The sequence below is a fragment of the Perissodus microlepis genome, chromosome 15 (assembly GCF_051167445.1).
Source record: "Perissodus microlepis isolate ML-2025 ecotype Zambia chromosome 15, ASM5116744v1, whole genome shotgun sequence".
Classification (NCBI taxonomy): Eukaryota; Metazoa; Chordata; class Actinopteri; order Cichliformes; family Cichlidae; genus Perissodus; species Perissodus microlepis.
This window is the reverse complement of record NC_140475.1, coordinates 36,380,079-36,399,612: the sequence shown is the minus strand read 5'-3', so window position 1 is coordinate 36,399,612 and position 19,534 is coordinate 36,380,079. Positions and strand designations below refer to the sequence as shown.

The following is a 19,534-nucleotide window of genomic DNA, read 5'->3' as shown; positions in this document are numbered from 1 at the left end:
GTCTGCTGCCGGCTTCTGAAATTGTCTGAGCATAACTTTATGAAGTCTGTGAACAACAACAGACAGAAGTTTCAGCCAAATGACGCATGCATCAGCACTATTCTGTTGACTTCCTGCCAGAATAATTTCTGCCTGTTTTTACTCAGACTGACCCGACTGTACTGCTGGTTGATTGATCCACATTGTTTTTTTATTGTCTTTTTATTTATTCTTCCTTAGATCTTGGCTGCAGTTCCGTTGTTGGCATAACACACAACAACAACAACAGCAGTTGCTGCAGCTTCTGGTTTTGCCACAACAGCAACGTCATTGACATTATTTAAAATCAATACAGGAGTAATTATATTCTTTGTCTGCCAAACATAGAGGCTGAGAAATAAATGGCGACAACAAACCCTTCAGACATGTAATTATTCCTTTTCAAAGACACTGTCAATATCGCTTCAGTTTATTCTTTTAGTTGCGTTAGAACTAAAAATAAATGTAACTAAAGTCATTGTTTGTGCTATTTAAAAATGGGGATATTTAAGCTTTCCCAGAATCTATGCAAAGTCACTGCAAACAATCATTCTTGTTTTCAGTACTGAAGACTGTGTGGAAATTATTCCAATGTCCTACCCAGCTTTACTTGCCTAGAATTTGTCTTGTGTGAGACTGTTTACAGTTTCTCAGTGTGAAAAATGCCAGAGCTGACTGCAGTTGTTCTCCACTAGAGCTCTTGGCTGACATTGGAAACAGATGGAGCTTTAATCAACCACAAAGCAGTTTTTACCAGCAAGCTCATTTACGCAGAGTAATTCAAATGGGCAGCACGGCAGCACGGCAGCACGGTACATGCATCATACAAACAAACTGGTTCAGTTCAGATTTACAGTATATCTTAATGTTAGACCAGACAGAGACCAAACAGACTGGATTCTGGTTGGCCATGTGGTCTAGAAAGTTTTTAAAGTGCATGCCAAGTGAGCCTCATCATCATTATGCACACATTAATAGGGCGATAGGCAGGTCAAAAGGCATCTGGACGTCTGGCTTAAAGCTACTACTGTGTTTTGTCTCAGCAGCAGCCTGAGCAGAACAGTGACTTGGTTGCTTTAAACCCTTCTCTAACAGCATTTTAATGACCGTGCTAACGTGTAATTAAATTCTGCTTTTCAGTCAAATAAAGTCAAATTTGAAACCAGATGCTTTTTGACTAAACACATCAGACTTATTTTGGGCATGCTAGACATAAAATTTGTTAATGTGAAATTTGAACAAAGGGTCTTTCTGTAAGGCTGGAGAGGTGGCAGGTTATATTTATGTTTCGTGCAGAGTTAGACGAGCTACAGTAAGAAGAATCTAACAACAGTTGGACTCTAAATGAGACATAGCCAAGATTTCTACAAAAGATGCTATGTTTTTTGTAATGTTTGCGTGCATGCATGTCATTCTTTCTGTCTGTAAACACGATAGCTTGAAGGTTTTGAACAAATTCTGATAAAATCTTGTATGAGTGTAAAACGGGATCATTTTAACAGTCCATTAAAATTTGGCTTTCAATGAAGAAAACAAATTGAATATATACAAAATATGACAATATTCCCTTACCGCTCAGAGAGTGAGCTGCCCTGGCGAAGGTTTGTGCTCTTGGAGTGCTTCTTCTTCTATCATAAGTTTGATGTTCCAGCGCCTCTAAAGCTCATGACAGCACATCTTGTTTGTAACAATTCCAAAGTGTAAGACTAACCGTTTCCATTTATATGAAGGGTTTGTGTTGGTTTGTTTCCTGGCTAACAGTAGCATGTTCCTGACATCACTTTTGACTGACAAGACACTGAAGATCACTAATCTCCATGCTGCTGTTCATTTAATGGGACATGCCAGGTTAAACGAGTTCTGTGAGGCTTCTGTGTGAGGATGATGGTTAAGTTAAAGATTTCAGCAAATTTTAAATACTTTGGCAAATGGTTGCTGCAGAATATTCTCATACTCAAAACAAACCCTTACAGTGTGTAAAGCTTCACCACTAGATGTCTGTAGATTAGTCAACTAAGTTCCGTTTTCTTGTCCCTCTCAATTCAAGTTCATAATCATAGTTAAAGCTGCTATGGCACTAACGTGTTTTTGTTAGCCGAAAGAGATCAAAAACAGTAAATATACACATTGTTCCCCATAATGGCCGAGGCTGCTCAGCATGTTTCTGCTACTTTAGACTGAAGCTAGACAGACCCCACAGTTTATCCCTGTCTGTGGGCTGTTAGTCCACCGCTTACCTCAGCTGTCAATGATAGTGAGAAGCATCCACATTTATTTAGTCTGGTATAAAACTAAGGTAAACGACTTCTCCTCTGAACAATGACAGCAATACTGCAGTGAGTTGTTGAGGATATGCTGAACTTTGCCTGTCAGTAAGGCCGCTGTTTGTGTTGCTGTTAGTGAAACAGTTACTCTGACAGTGAATCAACTCTCATATGATGTGAGAACAATCAACTGTTAATCAGAGGGAAAGTGTTAGCTGGCAACATTAGCTAGAATAATGTTCGTTTAGACCAGCGGCCATGGACCGTTTGGTACCGGGCCGCGAGAGTTGAGGCTCGGGTGTGAAATTCATGGTTTTCAGGCTTTTTATCGATTTTTAGTGTTATTTATTTATTTTTATCGTTAACTCTGTTTCCCTGGGTTTTCTCCTGTGTGTTATGAATAATTCTTCTTCTTTTTTTGGTACCGGTACTGATTTATTATGTTGTATTTATCCACGACACCTTAAAGGCAGGCCTGTAAAAATATTGTCGCACATAAACACGGTCCGTGGCGCAAAAAAGGTTGGGGACCGCAGGTTTAGACAGCTCTTGTGAGCTACCCAAAGACGGAAGAGTCGTGTGTCTTACCTGCTGATAATAATTAGCTGTGACTATATTGACAAGAAATAAGCATGTTTATTTTATGCAAACTCTTTTTCACGCGTTAGAGCCCTGACTTCAGTTCAGGAGATGACTCTTGAGGTGAGGAGGAAGAGCGTGGCATTTTATTAAGAGGCAGCATTACTTTCTTCACATTTTTGTTTCTGTGGTGAGGGGGACTTAATCGCTGACGATAAAACACAGGTACGATGCTTCATATCTCAAGTCTGAAGGTGCAGGCATGAAGTGAAATGTCCCTCCACCGCAGGCGGCTGCCTACGTATGTGGCCAGTCTGTAGCCACATACGTAAAACACAGTTGGAGAGGAGAGGTGCTTCCACCCACTGCTTTCAAATATGGTGGTTTCCACGAACTACTTCCCTATTCCTGTGTATTTTTAATGGATACATTATAGGTTCATCAGAAAGCAACGGTTTGTTGGAAGATATAATCACACACACTAATCTTTGTATCCTGATGAACACGATACATTTTTCTCCATTTAATAATTACATAAAATTAGTGACTGCACGTGTGGGTACTGATCAGTCTTCTGCAGAAGATCTGACACCTTAAGTTGGGAATTGCATTAATAGTTTGTTTTTTTAAGATACCAACTACCTCACCCACCCCATGCCCCACCGTGCACCCCCACCCCACTGCTGATGCTGAACTCACAACAAGACTTGTGCTTGTACAGCAGGATGGTTGAGAGGAAGTGAGACGGGCACAGATTTGCACTTGGACTGATTTTAATGGATTTTTTCGATTACAGTAAATGATGAGCTGTGATGTGGGAGTACAGTGGGTTGCACAAATGGCGTGTGTGTTGTCACACAGATAAAACCCAAAGGAGTTCTGACATGTCTCAACCTCTTGTTTAAAAACATACAAAGCTCTTTATCAAGCATAATTCTCAGAGATGTTCCTGTAAAAACATTCAGCCGTTTCTACACAGACCTCAACTGGAGTCACTGCTGGGAACGTCTTCACTTGTGCATTCCAAACCCTCCCACGTTTACTAGCAAATATCTGGAGCTCCTCCTATCTTAGTGACAGTTCATTTATATCAAAGTTTTGGCCAAACAAAAAGGACATGCGGAATTTTTGTTCACCTTTTAGTTTGAGTAAAACAATTGTTCTGCATGGGAAAAAGAAATCTCTGTCCAAAACTGTCAGAGCCACTATCACTTCTAACATTTGGTCAATAGGTGGCAGCTGAGCCTCAGATTGCAGATGATCGTGTGGAGTCTTTACCTTGCCACCTAAAGCGCCCTGAGGTAGATGACTTACGTTGTGAATTGGAAGTGCATATAAAGTAATCTAAAAATCTGCACATTGATACCATGAATCAACCTGAAGACACAGTTTCATATACAGGTTATTCAGAAAAATGTCTGTTTGACATTGTTCCAGCAGTAACTCGTGCTTCATCAATTTTAACTGAGCAGGACTTTGCCTGAAGCCTTCGAAAAATCCTAATTATAACAAAGCACAGAACAAACATGAAAACAAAGTAAAACCAGCCTAAAAGTCAGCCTCCCCAAGAACAAGCTTCCCTGACAGGCGAATGTCACTGAGCTGAGGTCCCAAGTGTTGGAAACTCAGGTCTTTCATCCCAAATTTGACTCCTCCACCCTCAAGGATGCCATCTGAAGACATTTCACTTCTTTGGATGCTATTAAAGAGAACAGAAGATAGAGGGGGGAATTAAAATAATTTAATAAATAAAATGTACAATCCACATCCAGCTTCTCTTTTTTTTCCCTAAGAATAAAAAGGTCACTCTCTGATGAGCTTAGACGGGATGACAAAATGACTGCAATAAAGACAAGCCCAAATTAGATTAATATAGGCCAAAGACAAAACCAGTCACTAATCCACACCCAGGATCTTACAGAAATATCATCATAAACTACATCACTAATTGACCAACTGATGTCCACAGCCAACTTTTTCCTGATAAAACTCAACTGGAAATGTACCCGTCTGCCCCCATCTGACCTGCCATCCTATCCAATTAAATGTTTCACAAATCAGAGGTGCCTTTTCCTGGGACCACAGACAGTCATTAGAGAGATTTGTCTCCATTTAATATCCATTTTCTTCAGATGGGCAGCAGAAGGACGCAGCAGCATTATCTGAATGCTGAGGACAGGAGGTACAGATTGCCATGTAGGGTACAGCTAAACGAGGTTGTAACAAGATTTTAGGAAATTCAAATGCACTGCTGATGACAGCGTAGTTAGAGGATGGGAAGTAGCGGTGAATCATCCCGAACCAGCGCGCTAGAGCTCGGAGTTTTAACGCAGCAGAATCATGGCCAATTTGGGTGAACGTAAATCAGAACGAGTTGTTGGTGTTTAGTTTTGCATCGATTCATGAAATACACCAGAACTCACATCCTTAAACTATCCACGCCAACCAGAACAACGATGAATCAGAGAAAAGCACATTTAATAAACTCTCAGCCACCGTGCCAGGCCAGAGACAGTCAGAGAGGTGGACGAAAACGTCAGACGTCGACACCAGCCGCCAGAGGACGAGATGCGATAAAGATGCAGATGTCTGGACACAGCCTGCCAAGTCTGAGAGCGATGCACTACAGTGCTGCACTGCAGTGAGACAGCTTAAAACTGAGTAATGAACTTGAAAATGAATTCTGGGAACACGGCAATGTTTCTGCTGAACCAACGAAGAAGTTAAAAATAACATTTGCACTGTATATACTGAGAAACGGCAAATATCCATTTGAGGAGAGGGTATCCAAAAGAGGTTTTTGGTAGAAAAAAGTGAATATTTTATTCATTAAAGCACTAGCTTGACTACCCACATATTCTGAGACAGGAAAAACCCTGATAAGTAAACCCATAGTTATGCTTCTGAATGTCCACCCTCAAATAATCTACATAAAAGGTACAAGTGCAGCCACAAAACAGAGGATGGAAACTTGACATTTTCAGTTGGTTTATATTTCCACTGGATTTGTTTCGGAAAAAGAAACAAAGAAAAAGGGCAGAAGACATATCTAAATAAACTTACATGTTGTTGTGCTCTAGTTTATTCTGTCCAAGCCATAATTTAATAAACTCCCTGAAAATGTTTAAACTGGTTAGTGCCCAACAGGTAAAGTTAACCTTCTCAGGAAGTCAACTCAAGTCTCCCGTAAACTTGATGCCACCACAACACAGAAAGAAAACAAAAACTTAATGTCTGATACTTACAGCAGCAGCCAGTGCCTGATCCAGGTCTTCGATGATGTTGGCTTCGTCTTCCAGGCCAACAGAGAGCCGGATCAGGGTGTCGCTGATGCCCAGCACATTCCTCTCATTTTCTGGCACTGATGCATGGGTCATAATCGCCCTGAACAGCATGATAGAGAAGGATTACATATGAGCTGTGTGCAGAAAAACATGCTGAGATTCTAATGGAGAGCATAGACAGTGACTTTATAATGGACATAAAGTGTTGCAATTAGTTTGAGGGAGTCTGATAGGGCTCATCTATTGGTCTCTGCTGCCCCCTTGTGGTGGTCTGTGTTAAACTGCAGCATAGCTTACAGTAAACCATTTACAGAAGAGTGTACTTTTAACACTACCAAGAATAAAAACACTACAGTGACACTTACGGGTGTTCTGCCAAACTTTCGTATCCACCGAGGCTTTCTGCAATCGCAAACATCTGAAATAAGACCACAAAGGACATGAAGATGAAGTGAAGCACGGCGCGTAATGTGTACAGGTGAGCACAAAAGTTTCAAGGGAATTACAAAAAATGAAAAAGACCATTAGTAACCCACAACGGAAACAAGCCAAAGCAGCACTCTTCGCTGTTATTTGTGGTCTGGATCATTTTCAGACATTAACAGCGAGCTTACATAGGCCTTTCATACACACAGTGAAATCCACAATCTGTTCTTCTTGGATCATGCTGCTTCACAATGGTCCACTTGTAACAAATACTATAATAAAACTGGTCAAATTAACATGAAACCAATGTTTTTCCAGTGTGAAAAAAAGGTGATGAATTTGGCAGCAAGTATAAACTAATGTCACATGTTAATTATGGCTATTATAATGTAGTGAAATATTATCAACTTGGAAAGTTTGTAATGTGTCTTGTAGAAAAACAACGTTTGAAAATGTCACTGTGTCTGTGTGCGTGTGTGTCCGGTCAGTGAAGGCATCTGATCCTGATACAGACTCTATGCAGTCCTATGAAAAACTAAGTCCACCCCATGACTCAGTAGTTATAGAACCTCTAGAAGCAACAACTTGAAGTAATCGTTTTCCAAATGGCTTCTTTACATTGAGGTCTGCAGGCATTCATTCATGCACCACAGTATTTCAGTCGGGTTGAGGTCTGGACTTTGGACCACTGCGACACCTTGTTTCTTCTCTTTGGTCTGTTGTAGATCTGCTGCTGTGCTTGGGATCATTGACCTGTTGCATGACCCAGTTTGGCCGTGTGACAGATAGCCTCACATTAGACTCCATAATACTTTGGTATACATAGGAGTTCATGGTCGACCTGGTGCGTGCAAGATGCTCAGACCAAATCATCAGCCATGCACCACCGTGCCCGACAGTTGTTGTGATAAACATTTTCATCTTGTGCAAAATAATAGTTTGCACACAAAATTGCAGTTGGATTTATGAAACAGTCGCACTGGCCTATTTTGTTCTTACCACAGTGCGTATGTTCATCGTTCATGACCAACAGTCTTGTTTAATCTTCATACAATTTGCAACCTATCTGCACACTACCCCGTCCACATTTCTCTATATAAGGAAGTAGGTTTACCTCTAGGTCAGGGCTCTAGACTAACTTTTTGCCATGGGCGTACCGGTACGCCTAACTTTAAAAAGTTAGGCGTACCGGCACAAAAGTTAGGCGCACACAAATTTTATAATAATTTATATAATATAATGTGTTTTTCTGGATACACTGTGCTTTTTCAACATTCAAAGATTGATGACACCGTGTCAGAGCACTGGCTATGAATTTCAGAAGGATCAGGCCTTAACTTAACAGAAAAGTTAGCAATAGTTCTTTTCCTATTACAGCTACATCCACTTCTGTCGTGCCTAGGCTGCTCACTAGGGCTGGGTATCATCACTGATTTCTATAATCCATTCGATTCCGGTTTTCAAAGTCCCAATTCGATTCAACTTAGCCTCAGACAGTCAGAAATATTATAATTCTGATCATTTATCAGTACTGACTTCATCAGAATTGTGAACATCACAGCAGATGCCTTTGTGTGAAAGTAACTGAGAATAAAACACAGAAAAACATGAAGGAGATTTTCCTGGTCTGGCTTTTTATAGCAGATAACCTTAAAAATATTCTACAATGTTCTGCATATAAAGTTTAAATTTCTTCAGTATTGAACAACAGAAAAAAATAGGCTTTCTTGTCCGAGGTCATTTAAGTGAAAAAAAGAAAAGAAAAAGACAGCAGCCGACAGCGCTGTAAACAACGGTAGACTGGTGGGTAATAAGCGAATAGATAATACAGAAAACAGGGATTGGAGACGGGAAACTGTTCTTGAAGTACAGAGAGCGATAGAGAGAGCTAGCTGTGCATGGAGTGTGATTTTAATAGTCGTGGAAGCAAAACAGCAAAATTCATGACGACATTGATCAAATGTGAAGCGCAGTTTGCTGCTTCTTTTGCTGCTGGCTCGGTGAATTTTGGTTGGAGAGAGACAAAACCTGCAGCTCAGAATCAGCGCAAAAAGACGTAATCACAGAGCGGACCCGACGCAGAATCGCCGAGCTCCGACAGCGTGTCCGTCTGCGGGCCGTCGGGTGAGAAAGCCGAGAAAGACAAAGCTGATTCTGATGCGTCGGGTCCGCTCTGTGTTTACGTCTTTGTGTGGAATCCGTTAATGAATTGATATCGCTTTATTCAAGCTACTCACCTCTCTCTTCCACCTGCACTTTCAACTGGACCACGGCCAATCAGAGAGGTCCCGCCCCTTACTATCTCTGATTGGTTTAGTCCACGATAGGGGCAAAATGTGTGTCTGTTGTTGACCACAGGGAAGGTTGCAGATTTTTTTTTTTTTTTTTTTGCTACCTGAACAGTTGGTCGCACAGGTGCAACCAAATATTTTTTTTTAGTCGCACCACTGAAAAATTTGGTCCATTTGCGACCAAATTGGTCGCACTCTAGAGCCCTGCTCTAGGTGCAGCTGAGAAAGCTGTGAAAGGCAAGAAATAAGAAGAAAGTGAAATTATAGTGTCTGAGGTCCAAACAGGAAGCCAGAAGAGATAGTAGCTCGACTAAACCATTTCTTTGTAATCCCTACAAACACAGTAAGGGTGCATTTAGTTTTTCACAGCACTACATCTCACATAGTTTTCCTAAAGCCCAGCAACCTGCTTATTAAATGCAAAATCAAACAGGCCAGAATAAATAAAAACTTTGAGCCAAATTACTTTGAGGGTATTGAGGAAGGTAGTAGCATGCTCAAGTTTCCCTTTAATGTTGAAGGCAATCATCCCTGGACACCCAGTACACTGTCTCTTCATCACTTCGTACTGGGGGTGAGACGGCAGGCCTGTGTCAAAAGAGGGAAGACATATTTCAAAATTTCAAATTTAATTTTAAAGAAAAAGTTGGTAACGTACGGCTTAATTTAAATAAGAAAACTGGCTAAATTATATTTTATAGGCAAAAGCTGTAAATAATTGGCAAAAACAGCACAACAAGATGAAAGTTAGTTATTTACCCATGAACACCAAAGTAAGTTGGAGGGAAAATGCTGATTAATCAGTTTGCATAGTTAAAAATTAGCACAGAGGAGGGACAAAAAATTTATGGATGAGACACATTCAGTTGGCTACTTTCAATAGAAAATTATGTATTTATTAGAGATGGCACGATACCACTTTTTTATGTCCGATACCGATATCATAAATTTGGATATCTGCCGATACCGATATGAATCCGATATAGTGTGTTTTTTAATCAATAAAACAGTTTTTTTTAATATCTTGCTGCTTTTTGTATAAGTTCATACTCAAGTTTAAATAAACAACAACACTAAAGCTATTCTGTTATACCTGTATGCAAAAAATACACTGCATCCAAAATATTTCATATTTCAGCAATACTGATCAATCTAATGAACTTAAACCTACTCCATCCTCCCTATTCTGGTATTTTAAAGAGTACTTAGCAGAAATATTAAGCAACCTAACTAACAGGGCTCTAAAACTCCCAGCAAAAAAAATAAATAAATAAAAAAATAGGGAACCAACCACCCTCCACCTCATGATGCTTAATTGACGTAATCAACTTTAATTTGATGCAGTGTGAAAAAAAAATGCACAGAAATAAATTATTTTTCAAGAATAATTAAATAGATTCAACATCTTTCTTCAACAGAACTGCAGACTGCACAGATGGTATCTTCCCAAAGGAAAAAGTAGTATAGCTTACTAGGGTATATTAGACTTAATAGTTACTATATACAGTAATAGACTTCTATACATTTTACATCAGATTAAAACTTTGGGTGTAAGATTCGGATAATTATTTATTAAAAGCTCGACATTTTAAATGAGAATAAGAAAGAAAAGTATGTCTTTGTGCCCCCTTTTCCCTGTTCATGCCCTATCGGCCCCCCTGGCTAAACTTTGCTAGATCCGCCCCTGCACAGTTACCAGCCGTCAGCTGCGTAGAAAAAGATCCTGGTGTAGAAAGTAATATTAAATAAATTCTAACAACAGATTATCAAGGTTAAACGTGCTGCTGTTGTTCAGCCGCTGGTTTCCTCTTTCTGGCGCGAAGCGGGCCAAAGACAAAGAAGAGAGAAAAGCCGATCAGCTGATCATTGATCAGTTTCATGATTGAAGTAGCAGCAGGAGAGGGAGAGAGAGAGGCAGTCGCTCCATATATCGGTTGTTAAGCTTAACGCTGGAATGCTTTACAAACATTCAGAGATGAACTTACACACTTGCTTTACCTCTCTCTGGGATCACTTCCTCGGAGATGAAATGCTGGGAGGCTACAAATACACACAGCCGCTCTATCACCTGACCACACTGCTGCGACGTGCTACGGTTATGAGCCGAGTTACGCCATGTCGCAAGTTTTGTGAGGTGCTTTTTTGATATTTAATGGATCGGATGACATTTTTTATTTCTCTCCGATATCCGATCCAGTAATTTACGTCAGTATCGGACCGATACCGATACGTAATATCAGATCGGTCCATCTCTAGTATTTATTTATTTACTTATTATGTAGAAATAGAGGGCAACACATTACCAAGGCAGGGACTGCGTTTTGCTAGAAAACCAAAAAAAAAAGCGTGCGACGGGTCACCGCTCAGCAACGTGAACTCAAGTGACCGACAGTGACAATGGTTTAAAGAACAATGGTTCTTTGGATCAATGTTGTTGTGTCAGTGAAAACAACAATAAAGGAAACCTCCCACAAATGGAGGTTTTTAAAAATATATAAATAAAAAATAGATTGATCTACTAAATAACTGGCAAACAAAGCATAAAGAGATGAAACCAGGAAAGGTCAGACTTTTACAGTTTAACTGTATGACCACCAGAGTTGTGAAAAAAAGACAGTGTTTCAATGGGGAAGGTCACCATTGGTCAGTGTGAACTCAAATGACCTAAAAAGACAATGTACAACAAACTGTGCAACTTGGGTTTTGCAGGCTCCTCCCAAAAAGCTTAAAGCTAAATCAGCAAGAGTTTCCTTGTAAAGATTGAGATTGGAGATAATGACGGGCATGTTTTGACAAGTCTGTGGTATGTGTGATTTTAAAATGTTTACAGCAAATCACCTGGGTAGAGGACGCGCTCCACCCTCGGATCAGCCTCCAGAAACTTGGCAACAGCCAGGGTGTTCTTAAAGTGCCGCTCCATCCTCAGGTGAAGGGTCTTCAATCCACGGTTACACAGGAAACAGTCAAAAGGAGACGGCACACTACCCAGTGCTGACGCAGAGGCGGGATCACATGAAGAAAAGGAAAATCCAAAGAGGTTACAAACAAAGCCTCCCAAAATCCAGATCAACAAATACTTTCCTACTGAAGAGAATTTAAACTGGTCAGAACTTGAGCCTCCAAATACAGTGTGTGGCATGGAGGCATATAAAGAGGTTTATTGTATATTTCCATTAAAAAAAACAACAACAACAACAACAAAAAAAAAAAAAAACACTTGATGCACTCTTTGTATTTAATCACCATTTTGCAGGAACTTCAGTCGCTCGTACAGATCCTCCCTGTTCATGGAGACGAGTCCCATCACCACATCGCTGTGGCCTGCCAAACAGATTATACAACAATAAAGAGAAGTCCAAAACACAGAGAGTTTATACTGGAGTTGACTTTGTTGCTCTTTTGTGTTTGAGCTTGTGCGTCTTTGCTATGTGATGATGGTGGGGCAAAACTAACTGGGTGAGCATCAAATTCAAACACCTTGACAAAAGTTCTAATTTCACTGGTGATCCCTGCATGTGTTGCTCTGTTTTAATCGTAGAGATAGGCAACGTGAGCATTTTAGCAATGCTTTACAATTATTATTCATTTAAGCTTAAGATCTTATTTCACCCATTTCAGACTTACTTTGGTACATTTTGGAGACATTTTAGGACTAAAGTAATTAATCCCTTCTAGCATGCAACAGATCACGTGACTAAGATCACAAAATGTTTGCATCGACTTCTAATGCAAATGTTAGGTTAGTAAAATCGAACCTACCATTCATGTATTTGGTGGCTGAGTACATGCAGATATCAGCTCCCAAAGCCAAGGGGCGCTAAAGGTGCACAAGAGAAACAAGAGTAAATCATTTCCTGAATTATTCCAGGATGAACTGGAATTTGATTGCAGGAGGTTATCGAACTGTTATTACACAATCAACAGCGCACAAAATGCACCGTGGGTCAAGTTTCACCTGGAAATAGGCCGACATGAAGGTGTTGTCCACGACCACCACTATGTCTTTGTTGTGCTCGTGGACCAAGTCGGAGCAGGCCTTGATGTCCACCACCTTCATCATGGGATTGGTGGGTGTTTCAATCCACACCAGCTACATGAGCAAAGAGATGATGTATAAGTCAAACCAAACATGGGGGCGGAGGGAGGGGTGGGGGTAACTTCCAGAAGAAAAAGAGAAATCATCCAATCACTCGAACTGCTGATTCACAATGACGGTTTCAGTTAGCTTAAAGACACGCCCTATTATGCAACATACTAGTTAAACCAGACACTGGTACAACAGCATGTGTTTATTTTGCAGATAAAGTGGAAACGTCTATTAAAAGGTGCACCCAAACAAAAACAAACAAACAACATGTTCTGAAATCTTCTGAAATGTAATTTTTGCTTTGACATACCTTAGTATTTGGCTTCAAGGCAGCCTTGAGCAATTGTGGTTTTGTGCAGTCAGCAAAAGACACATCCAGGCCGACTTCAGCTGCGATTCTTTGAAAGTAGCGGTTTGTGCCTTGTGATTAAAAAAAAAAGAAAATCTCTGTTAGTATCACTAAACCACATCACGCATACATAAACTCTGTGAGCTATGAGAAGTTATCTTGTTTCCTAGATTGTTTTACACATTTGGCCAAGTTGCAAAGTGGTTTCTCACCTCCGTACACGTCATCCATGCTGACGATTCCATCGCCTGCCTTGAGCATGTGAGTGATCGTCACTGTGGCCGCCAGTCCTGAAGCAAGAGCAAGGCCTGCAGAGGAAAAGGTGTGAGAAGTTGTCCAGAGCAGGAATTATTTTCATCATCGTGTCAGAGAAGCCTAAAATTGGAAGGCTCTGTCATTTTTGAAACGTTAAACATTTAGTAAAATGATGACATGCTGTTTAAATTCACCGCTGTGAAATACGGTTGGCTGACGTACAGTACTTTGCTCCATCCAGTGCAGCTACGGCTTTTTCAAGGCAGTTCCTGGTAGGGTTTCCACTCCGGCTGTACTCGAACCCCTACATCAACACAAGATTTTTACATTTCATCACCACGGTCAGCATTTATAATACTTGCTTGCACCTGTTCAGACAGTAAGGGGATGCAGTTATTTAGTGATCAGTGATGACTTGGTATGTGGCACTTTTGTTAAGTTTAAGTATTAAAAAAAAAAACCCACAGAAGCAGATATTTATTATTATTAATGTTTTTATAAAATACTTTGTGTTGGATTATATATATGGTGCAGGTACATACAAGCTGTTGCTTCTGCCTACACCCTTTTTGTCTAAAACATAGTCGGGTTTTTCCTTCTTTTTCCTTGATTTTGAAAAATACTGCTTGCTTTGAAAAGATCAGAAAGCTGTAAATGAAATGAAAAAATACGTTTTTAATTTTTGGAGAAAAAAAAAATTACCACTTCTAATGGAGGTGATGTGGGGCTAATTAAGAAAACCAAAGTCTTGTAATGATGATTATGATGATTTTAAAATCATAGAAGCTGTGTCTTTGTGCTTTGTGATTTCCAAAACACATAATTAAAAGGACGTGATCGGATAATTAATTCCCTGTGAAATCAAACGAATGCTTTAAACAAAGTGTTTAAGTGGTTTGTGTGAAGAAAGCTGACCTGAGTGCAAAAACTCTATAAAAAAAAATTAACAAAAATTAAAAAAAAAGTTTAACTGGTAATGCATTACATATGAGGAGTCTTACAACTGTGAAACATTAAGCAATGAAAACTGAAACTAGTGAACTCTGCCCTCAAGAATTTATTTCCTGTGTAATGTCCTGCCTCTTTTTGTCAGTGTAGTGCTAGAAATCTGTCATCTGTAAGCCAATCAATGCCAGAAGCAATGAGAAGGGAAAAAAACGACTTTAACAATCTGAAACAAGGAGAAATAATGATGTTAAAGCGGAAACAAAACAATATTTATCTAACACAGGCGGATTCTAGTCTAGACTCCCAGTAATGGATGGCCATGAGCTGGTTATCACATGCAGAAAGGAATTACAATACAAGTCAAGCTTCATCTTTCGACTGAGGGTACTTTCTTATTTAACAGAGTGCGCAGTCAGTCACATGCAGTGGGTTAAAAACACTTGAATTCACAGATTTTACGTTAACTTTACTTACCTAAAGAGACATTCTTATACATGCTAAAATAATACAAGACACGCCTCCATACAGAGCTAAAACGTAATAATAGTATAAGAATAAGAATAACCTAAAAATATACAAACACTTAGAAACCATCGGGCTTCATATCGTCCATAACACTGGAACGAGTCTGATCCTAACCTGGCCTAAAGTAACGGGGTACTTACAGCGTGCTTTCCTGGAGAGTACTGCTTGAACGTGGTAGAAAGGGAAATCGGCGGCACTACAGCCATAGATTTCCATTGCTCCGGCTCCTGACCGACGTGTATGGCATCTGTTGCAAAGGATTTATAAGCCGTGCGGAAACCGGCGAATAAATCGCTTTGTTCTTCTTTTTTGTCCGTGTTACTCATGTCGGTGCGCTCCAAAAATGACCGCAGCGGGCTGAAGATGAGTAGGCTTTACCCGTGCCCGTTAATGGTAAAAGACATTTAATGGAGCCGTGCGCTGCGCTTGTCGCTCGGAGCCAATCAGCGCTCGACACAAACCGCGATGTGGCGCTGATTTGCTGGGGGTTAGTGGGCGTCCAGCCCACGTGGCCATGCACGTTGTTTACGCTGTTCGTCGTGATGCAATGTTTCCTGCTTTTTAAGTTAGGGTTCGCGTCTCTTTTTTCCAACACGGTGCCTACTTTTTAACACGAATGTGCTACTGCACGTTGTTTCCTTCTGGGTTTATGATTCGGATATTTACCCGAAGACAGTGATTTATGTTGTTTTGTAAAGCAACAGAGTCAGTTTACAATAACACTGATTTGGGGGGAATACTCGATTTTTCAGCAACCGCAATAAAAGTTCTTGTGTTGGTGGCACAATTCACAGAATCTGGTGCATTTTTTTTATCCAATCATATTATTATTATCGCTATTTTGTTTTCTTCTTTAAAAACATTTTTGTATCTGAAGTTGTGTTTCCAGGGGTGAACCACAGGGGGAGGAAGTGCTCTGTAATGACTTCTGAACGAGAACAGTCCGCTTTGCTTTATTGTGTGCAGTTTTCTTTAGTTTGTTGAGCAAATTCACACAAGCGCGTGGAGTTAGTGTGGTCTCAAAGTGAAAACAACATCAAATAAATATAGGAACATTTCTGGCTATTTGTTTTTTCTGTCATGAAAACAACAAATTTAATCTTTCTATCAGAACTACATTATCTTTTTTGGTGTAGTCACAACATTTTGGTGTCAGTGAGACAGTGGTAACACGATAGAGGTGTTTTTGATGCAGATTTAAGTATTTGTTGTTGTTTTTCATGAATACTTTTATGTATAGTAATGATTTAGCACTTAGACAGTGGGTGTGCTCTGGTATGGAACGATCTGTGGAAAAACAGGACTCTGTGCAGTCCTGTGATTTAGTAGCTTAAAGGAGAACCTTTTGCAGCAGTAACTTGAAGTAATCGTTTTCCGTGTGACTTTATCAGTCGTCTCTCACATTGTTGTGGAGGAATTTTGTTCCACTCCTCTTTACAGCGTTGCTTCACTTCATTGAGTTCTGTGTGCACTTGTTTGTGTACAGTTTTCTTAAGTTTGTTATACAGTATTTAGTCAGCTGAGGTCTGGACTTTGGGCCCTTGAACCACCTTGATTCTTTTTTTTCCCTGCTATTCGGCTGTAGATTTTCTGCTGTGCTTGGGATCGTGAGGGACTCATATTTGACTCTAGAATACTTTGGTTTACAGAGAAGTTCATGGTCGATGCAATGAATGCAAAGTACCCATGAAGGTGATGTCCAGGTGAAAATAAGTCAAATTCATCAGCCCTCTGCCACTGTTGATATGAGGTGTTTGTCCTGATATGCTTGTGTGTGCATTATTAAATTATAACATCTCCACTTTGGTGTGGTGTGTCAAAAGGACATTGTTCAAAAAGTTTTGTGGTTTCTTTAAATGCCTAAGCTGTGCTGCCCTGACCTTTTTACAGAGAAGAGGTTTTCTCCTGGCAGCCCTTGCAAATAAGAACACCAACAGGCTCAACTGCAACAACCCCCCCCCCCCCCCCCCCCCCAAAAAAAAATAAAAATAAAAAATTAATGGGAGCTGTGTGATTCAGACAGTGTTAATGGAGCGTGTTGTTTTGTACATGTTTCAATGATTTAGGTCTGTGGGTGGAGTGCACAGCCAGTGTTGCATGCTCACAAACTATTAATTGTTACCACCTGTGCCTATTAGGGATTAGGGGATTAGGTAGGGTTTTGTGGATGGCTGCGCCCACATGTGCATTAGAACTGCTGAGGAAAGCCTTGTGCTAAAATGCATTTGTATTTTTCTTATTATCTAGTAATATTAAAGATTTTATACATGAAATTGTGAGCGCTGAATTTCTTATTCATAAGTTAATACTTCCAAACAACTTATATTTGTTCAGTCTTCTTCTAACTGTACTGTCATGAACTTAAACGTTGAATTTGTTAACCGAAGTCTGCAGAATCTGAAGAGTAGATCTTGGGCTTTTGGCAGTTTCTCTGAGCATTGCACTGTCTGAACTGGAAATCCACTCTTGGAAAGACTGTTGCATTGTTTTAACACAAACTGTGAAAACTTCTGCTTTTACACTTCCAGATAATCAGTAAATCAAGTCCATTTGATTAGTATCTGGCTGCTACTTACTCGCATAATTCCTGTGGAAGCAGAAAGGGTGTATTTAGTTTGAATGCACAGTCACATGAAACCTTCACATGATTGTGACTACTGTAAACAAGATCTCACCTTTGTTTTAGGAAACTGTGGACATTTCATGGTTTTGCAGGTATCCAAACAAATCAAGCTGCTGCTGCTATGGCCTTTTTTTTTGGCAAAGTACTCACTACAGTTTGAACAGAAATTCTGTAAATAAGGGCTTAGAGACCGTCCTGTTTTGTTTTGCTTTTGTCTAAGTATGTTTATGACTATTTATGAAACGGAATCTGTCATATTTCTTGTATTTTAAATACCTTTCTTTTTTCCTGAAGCACTGAGTCCATCATTGTCAGAAAGAATTAATGTTCATTGTTCACTCAGGCTTTTGGTCATACACTTCATTTTAAATGATAACATGAAATAGATTATAAACTAATTACTAATTAGTGGTGATAAAGAAATGCATTCACTGAGGTATCTGGGTGCAATTTTAAATACATGTTTATTTCTGTTCTTCTTAGTATAGATCTTCCACTATAGATTCATTTGAGAGTTAATATTCCTGGTTATTTATTCGAGCTATTCAATGCAGATGATCCACAGAGAGTATGATACACATAAGATTTCCATCTCCAGCACTAAACTTTTAAAGTTTTAAAGCTGAGGTCTGTGGCTGAAATTAACACTTCCATATAAAAACATTCAGCTGATGTACTATGTGGTCATTAAAATGTAGAACTTTTATTGTCATCGATGTACATTGATGTATTTTGTAGTATGACCTTTAAAAAAATTAAAGTACCTTAACATTTTACTGAATAAAATATATTTTATGTTGAATTTATTATTCAGTATATATTGCAGATCACATGGGCAGATTACACACTGGTAAAAGACCTTAATAAAATGCAGAAGACACAGTAATACAGTATAAAAATTTAAAATCCAATAATGAGTGCAATAGGCTCCTTTTTTATGAATAACAAGCATGCTTGTAACTCTTGTAACTCTACAAACAAACAGTGCAGTGTTAAATAAAAATAACAGTTCCACAGTGTTAAATTATTACTTTACAAAATGTTGTTCTTCATCCAAGTTTTTGTTTTCTGCAAAAACAAAAGAGAACAATATTTTAGAATGATTTAGCATAAAGAGGTGGTAAGTACACTGTACTGTACACACAGCTTTTATGAAAATAAAAGACAAGCCCCTATGAGCAGACAGTTTTTGTTGCATACATAAAAAATATATATAATTATTGTTGGGATAAACGAGAATAGACTGTGTTAGCTGCAGGGGGGTTGCTGGCTGTTTCCCATGTGTCATGTAAGTTTTAAAAAATCATAGGAAGTGTAACTCCCTTGTTGATATATTTTTGAATGCAGTGCTTTCATGCACAGTACATAATAAAAATAAAATCTGTTTAGATTTTAAGTAAGTTGCGACCTCCAGTTCGGCAGAATTAACAGCCTGGAAAAAGAAAAATTAAATTAAAAATCATTTAAAAAAATTAAAGAGGAGCGAGGAAAGACTTTTCACGAGAGAATTAATTGTAGTTTTTGGGGGATTTTTTTTTTCTTTTTTTGAGGAATTTGGTTACTCGCGAGCAATCTGAACGCTTTCAGTTACAAGGCCAAAGCTGATGGGTAGTTGATGTGTGTGGGAGTTGGATTTCGGTGTTCGTGTAGCTATATTAGAGGTCATTTTAGATTAAAAATGTAAAATATCAAATCAAATCATATCACTTTTATTGTCACATCACATGTGCAGGTACACTGGTACAGTACATGTGAGTGAAATTCTTGTGTGCGAGCTTCACAAGCAACAGAGGTGTGCAAAGTACAATAACATAAGAACAAGCAAATATAAGAATGGCTAAATCTGAGAATTATATGAATAAATATATGTACAATATAAGAGTGT

At 39.3% G+C, this 19,534-nt stretch overlaps 1 protein-coding gene across 1 annotated transcript; it reads right to left on the bottom strand.

The window, feature by feature from the left end:
• Nucleotides 1-3,616: 3,616 nt before the first annotated feature.
• On the bottom strand, nucleotides 3,617-15,460 carry cth (cystathionase (cystathionine gamma-lyase)). Its single transcript, XM_084953636.1, has 12 exons — nucleotides 15,167-15,460; nucleotides 13,776-13,857; nucleotides 13,511-13,606; nucleotides 13,260-13,369; nucleotides 12,818-12,952; nucleotides 12,622-12,679; nucleotides 12,106-12,183; nucleotides 11,701-11,853; nucleotides 9,329-9,450; nucleotides 6,511-6,563; nucleotides 6,107-6,245; nucleotides 3,617-4,560 (listed from the first exon to the last, which is right to left on the bottom strand). The coding sequence occupies exons 1-12, from the start codon at nucleotides 15,350-15,352 to the stop codon at nucleotides 4,546-4,548; spliced, it is 1,227 nt and encodes a 408-aa protein (XP_084809762.1). The 5' UTR covers nucleotides 15,353-15,460; the 3' UTR covers nucleotides 3,617-4,545.
• Nucleotides 15,461-19,534: the final 4,074 nt, after the last annotated feature.

Excerpts from the sequence above, each read along its gene's own strand:
- cth (XM_084953636.1), bottom strand. The coding sequence starts at position 15,352 with ATGAGTAACACGGACAAAAAAGAAGAACAAAGCGATTTATTCGCCGGT. Across the intron at positions 13,858-15,166 it reads ACTCTCCAGGAAAGCACGCT|GGGTTCGAGTACAGCCGGAG; the intron begins GTAAGTACCCCG and ends GTGTTGATGTAG. Across the intron at positions 9,451-11,700 it reads GGAGCGCGTCCTCTACCCAG|GCCTGCCGTCTCACCCCCAG; the intron begins GTGATTTGCTGT and ends CTTTTGACACAG.